Source organism: Colobus angolensis, unplaced genomic scaffold (genome assembly GCF_000951035.1).
Source record: "Colobus angolensis palliatus isolate OR3802 unplaced genomic scaffold, Cang.pa_1.0 Scaffold111, whole genome shotgun sequence".
In the NCBI taxonomy this organism is placed as follows: domain Eukaryota; kingdom Metazoa; phylum Chordata; class Mammalia; order Primates; family Cercopithecidae; genus Colobus; species Colobus angolensis.
In genome coordinates, this window is record NW_012112142.1 from 9,385,415 (window position 1) to 9,391,414 (window position 6,000).

The following is a 6,000-nucleotide window of genomic DNA, read 5'->3' on the forward strand; positions in this document are numbered from 1 at the left end:
AACCAAATACACCATGAGAATATTCTGCATATTACATTATTTACAACAGCAAAGACCTGGAACAATCCACATGCCCATCAATGATAGACTGGATAAAGAAAATACGGCACATATATATCAGGGAATAGTATGCAGTCATAAAAGAGAATGAGTTCATGTCCTCTGCAAGGACATGCATGAAGCTGGAAGTCATCGTTCTCAGCAAACTAACACAGGAACAGAAAACCAAACACTGCACGTTCTGACTCATAAGTGGGCACTGAACAGTGAGAACACATGGACACGGGGAGGGGAACATCACACACCAGGGCCTGCCATGGGGTGGGGAGAAAGCAGAGGGAGAGCATTAGGACAAATATCTAATGCACGCGGGGCTTAAAACCTAGATGATGGGTTGCTAGGTGCAGCAAATCGCCATGGCACATGCATACCTACATAACAAACCTGCACGTTCTGCACATGTATTTCATAACTTAAACGAAAAAAAAATCTGTACTTTAATCAAATTCTTACAGGAAAGCTTTTCACATCTAAGTATCAAATTACCTTAGATTTTTCATTTTTGATCCTGTGAGCTTCATCTATTACTAAATATCTCCAATTAAATTTTTTGAACACAGACTTCTCTTTAATAAGCATTTCATAAGATGTTACACATACGTCCCATTCTCCCGGTAATAAAACGTCTCTGACAAAAGCAGCCTGTGTAACAAGAGAAAAAAATTACATCTCACAGAAATAAACCACGCATTAAATTTACTGATGACAAGTAATCTAATGTGTAAAAGGAGGTGGGAATATTAAAAAGGAGTAGAGTAGCTATATTATGCAAACGTTTAGAATCAGTTTTCTTAACACTGAAGTAACGTCATCAATCATTTAAATGTCAGAACCATTAAGTTTTAAAAAACTGACAAAGTTAACCCATGCAAAATTCAATAGACACTTAAAATGGTTTTCTGCAATTCCACTAGATATGGATATCCTTAGGAGACAGATTTAGACAAAAAAGAGGGAGGTTTTAACATAAAGAAAGGAAGAGGGCGGAAAGATAGTCAGCAGTAGTAGGCATCTGCATTCCTTTCAGGTTTATAAATGTATTAACATATTCCTAATAGTATTATTTTAAAGGTAAGAAAACTGAAGCAAAGAGTGGTTATTAAGTAATTACCACTCTCTGGGCTCCCAAACAAACAAATATTGATAATTTAAAATACCCAACGTAACTAGAAAAGGAAAGAAAAAAAATCTAGACTTATCACTCACAGGTAAATGAAGGGGAAATAAAAAACAAGTACACAGCTGTTTAGTAGAGTCTGAATAGATTTCCAAATCTGAACTTTACATACTAATGTTATTATTTCCATCTCTTCTTCCCACAAGGATGTTGTTAACTGATCGAAATTTTAACTTATTTTGTTAGATGCCATAATAAATCACCAAATTACTATATATGACTCAACCATCTTTAAAAATCGTAATTCTGTGACTATTACCACTACACACGTTCATCTAAAAATGTGGCTCCTTAAATTCCAACCAACTCACATATCAAAACATCTTTTAAAAACGAGAAAATACTTCTAATGAGAGCAAAACCACTGATTTTATACAACCACTCCCAAAAGGGAGAGAAACACAATATATTCTTACAGCTTTCTACAGTTTCCAGTGTCTTCTTCCCAGTATGATTTTTTTCTTTTTTTTTGAGATGAAGCCTTGCTCTATCGCCCAGGCTGCAGTGCAGTGGCGCCATCCCGGCTCACTGCAACCTCTACTTCCCAGGTTCAAGCAATTCTCCTGCCTCAGCCTCCCAAGTAGCTGGGACTACAGGCCACGCGTGCCACTGCACCCAGTTAATTTTTTGTGTTTTTAGTAGAGACAGGGTTTCACTGTGTTAGCCAGGATGGTCTCGATCTCCTGACCTCATGATCCGCCTGCCTCAACCTCCCAAAGTGCTGTTTTTTATCCACCAAGACGATGCTACATTTGTAAATATTAGTATTTGCGAAGATCCCGTTTCTTTTATCCTTCCTTCTGCTATACCCATACTCAAGCCTGAATTCAAATTATTTTAGCATCAAAAATGTAATGAAATACTAGAAACTTACTCTTTGTTCTTTATCTCCTATCAAACAAACAGATCTAAGTGTTGGTACCCATCTCTTGAATTCACTCATCCAGTTGTGTAATGTAGACTTAGGAACCAAAACCATATGAGGACCAGGAATGTTTCTATAATGTTTCATGTACCCAAGAAGAGAAATTGTTTGAAGAGTCTTTCCTAGGCCCTAAAAGATTTCAAAATAACCGTGAAGCAATGAAAAACAAAAACATTATTTCACAATTATACCTCCCAACATACAGAGATAAATATTTAAGAGAAATGCCACATACTTGTAATAGTTAATAAATGGCAAAAACTTAACATATGTCAAAGTTTGTAAGTATTATGTCATATAATCTTCACAAGTCTCTAAAGGAGGTATTATTATCACCCGCATAAGGCCCAGTTTAAGTGACATTCCCAAAGCCATCTAGCAGAGCTAGCATTGAAACATGTTTCTTTTGACTTCATACTCTCTTCAACCAATTAAACGTTTTAGCACTATAGCAATAAGGAAACTTTTTAAAACATTCATTACATAACTAGTAGTTAACAAAAGATAAAATGTTTTATAAGAACTGTACAAGCTACCACCTGGAAAAAATGCTTATCGTTTATAAACAACTAATGACCTCACTTGTGTTTTACAGAACTGGAAGGAAATAAATCAGTGTACTATAAAAGTCATCCAAAAACATGTTTCTCAAATGTACTGTTTTTAAATTTATTATATTTTCACAGATGGAAATTTCTCACAATTAAAATATAGATCACACGCAATTAAGGCAAGCTGCTTATACCAGTTTCAGAGAGGATCCATTTGCTAACAGTTGTAGACTGTAAGAAACTTTTGTCAATTTAATGTATAAGATATTTTAAATACAAAACATACCCTTCAAAAAATCTACCAACACGTACCATTTCATCTGCAAGGATACCATTGATGCCATTCTCATACAAAGAAATGAGCCAGTTTAATCCTCGGACCTGATAATCTCTCAGTTTACCCCATTTTACGTCTAAGAACAAAAGAAAAGCACAATACGCATTTTAAGACAAGAAATACAAGGCAATCTCTTCATCTGGGTCTACAATATCTACTGACTTCATTTTCATTACTAAGGGATTCTTGAAGAATAGGAACTGTGCAAGTTCCAAAGTACTACAGGTAGCTGCCATGGTCTGAAGTGGATACGCTGGACATGGAAGATAACCAAGTGCGGGAAACATGGCTGCAGGAATCAGAGTACCCATTCCAACAACTCAGTTCTTACGTTACCCATATACTGCTCCGAGAGACTCTTTGGCCTCTTGTCTTTTTAATGACAACCCAAGTGTTCCTAACCAAGTATTTTCAGCTTTCATAAAGACCAGATACAGGTTATCTGGGGATTTTATTTTCTTTCTAATAAAAAAAAAGGAAATAGAAAATTCCTAAGTTATTTTTCCAATATATCTTATACATTCCAATGTGCTCTCTTTCAGGATATACTACTTATTTTGCTCCCCAGAATAATTACCAAATATACGTAACAGTCACCTGATTTTTCTTTTTTAATATGTACACAGCGTACCCCTCATTTCCTTTTGAAAAACACTTGAGGATAAAAAGCTAACCAATAAACAAATACATTTCACAAAATATTAAAACAAATTAATATAAAAACATCAGAAAATAACTAAGCAGATGTGTTCATGAAGTACCTTTTTTAAAATAAATTAGTTTTCTTATCTGGGACAAAAATAAAGCAAAATGATCCCTAGTTTTACATATACTTCAGGGCAATAACAAACACAATGACATTTTATATAACTTTGAAATATAGCACTACTGTCCTATAATATGCTCTCATCTCCATCAAAATCTGAAGTTTATTTCACAACCAATAAACACCTAAGATTACTAAAAATTTGCTTCACAGATAGTAGCCTACACAAATCCAAAACATTAACCAAAGGATGTCTCAAAGGACAATTTTTAAAAAAATCAAGTGTGTTTAACATACATGATGGAGAGTCTTCAAATCGAGTGCAAACATTGGTTGCTTTGGAGCTTTCTGTTAATAGTTCTTCATCCTCCTCTTGCTCTGTTCTACGGTGTCGGTAACTGTTAAGATGAAAACAAAATTACCTGATTTGAGTTTTGGCTTTAATTATCAGCTACTATTTCAACATCATAGTCAAGTGGCTGACCAAGATTCCACAAAATTAAATTTCTAACAGGCATCAACCAGTGAACAGTAGAAAATATGAGTAAATTTAAATCTGCAACATTTTAGATAATTATTTAAAATATACATTAGTTATTAAAATATAGCAGTATTATAGATTAACCGCAACCCAATAAACTCAAATATGATAGTCAAATTTCAAGAACTATGTAGTCAGAAAATCTCAATATTTGAATTTTAAAGTGTACACCTTTTTAAAAATCTTTCTGCCAAGGGAAAAAAAGTTCCAGAAACCACATGTTTAAAACTGCAACTGTGAGCAAAAGGGGCAGCATGAGGACTCAGAAATTTAAGCAGTGACCAGGGATTAACCAAAAATATTTTTAAATACACATCTAAATTCTACATCCTAAGAGAATCAGATATACCCCCTTGAAAATTAATTTTCTCAAGTTTTAATACTGCCAATTAATCTCTAAAGGGCTCGGTTCAATAAAACTATTAATACTTACTCCCCAGTTCTGACACTTTCAACAAATATTTTCATCTTATTTGGAAAAAGGCAGGTTATGCCTCTACTGAGACCCCTGAATCTAATTTGTAACTTCATTTCTACCAAAACTACATGCGTGGTAAAAGGATAACTGGCCTTCCAAGATAGAAGCATTCCTCAGAAATTCAAGGGCCTTCTTATTTGTTATATATGCTTCTAATCATAATCAGTACATCCTAGTCTGTTATTCCTTGTACTTCTCTGCATTCTGAGCCTATGAAATTGAGTACAAAGATCTACTTCCATCCCCAATTTATTCTCCATAAACTGGGAGATAATTTTAACATTTTTATAAAATATCCTTTATAGTTACTCTCAAAATGCTTATTACAGTTGTAAAACTTAAAAGTTGAGTTGTCATTTATTGTTAAAAACTGAATATAATTGTGAATGCCTAAAAAAAAAAGAACAACGTATTCCTGGCCAGGCACAGTGGCTCATGCCTGTAATCCCAACACTTTAGGAGGCCGAGGTGGGTGGATCACTTGAGATCAGAAGTTCGAGACTAGCCTGGCCAACATGGTGAAACCCTATCTCTACTAAAAATACAAAAATGAGCTGGGCTTGGTGGCGTGAGCCTGTTATCCCAGCTGAGGTACAAGAATTGCTTCAACCCCAGAGGCACAAGTTGCAGTGAACCGAGATCACACCACTGCACTCCAGCCTGGGTCACAGAGTAAGACTCTGTCTCAATAAAAACAAACAACAAAAAGATTTAAAAAAATGTATTCCTGATACTCAAAGACAATACTATCACCCTCATTACTTTAGGTAAATTAGCTTCCCATTTAAAATGGTTTGAAGAGTAAAGAAATCTGTTAACTGGGACTCTTTCTCCCCAGTTAACACTATATAACACATCAAGCCGAACAATGTATTATGTATTTCCAATTAGGATAATAATAAAATAGAAAACAGTAACAGAAGTGTTTCTTTTTGAGACATCATATTGACTATCTCCTAACAATATTCATTACAGTAGTTTCCAGTTTCACGCCATGACACTAATGATATTTAAATATCTGCAAACTTCTGAATTCTGAAATATTTTAGTAAGTATTAAAATAGTGCTTTGGGGCCGGGCGCGGTGGCTCAAGCCTGTAATCCCAGCACTTTGGGAGGCCGAGACGGGCGGATCACGAGGTCAGGAGATAGAGACCATCCTGGCT

The 6,000-nt window shown here is 35.1% G+C and overlaps 1 protein-coding gene across 1 annotated transcript in view; it reads right to left on the reverse strand.

Moving 5' to 3' along the window:
- Nucleotides 1-6,000, reverse strand: part of SMARCA5 (SWI/SNF related, matrix associated, actin dependent regulator of chromatin, subfamily a, member 5) — a 41,667-nt gene that overhangs the window by 25,584 nt on the left and 10,083 nt on the right. The window contains exons 4-7 of the mRNA XM_011957158.1: nt 4,114-4,214; nt 3,026-3,126; nt 2,112-2,291; nt 547-702 (exon numbers count right to left, since the gene is read on the reverse strand). Coding sequence (XP_011812548.1) covers nt 547-702; nt 2,112-2,291; nt 3,026-3,126; nt 4,114-4,214 — 538 coding nt within the window. The remainder of the gene's footprint in view (nt 1-546; nt 703-2,111; nt 2,292-3,025; nt 3,127-4,113; nt 4,215-6,000) is intronic.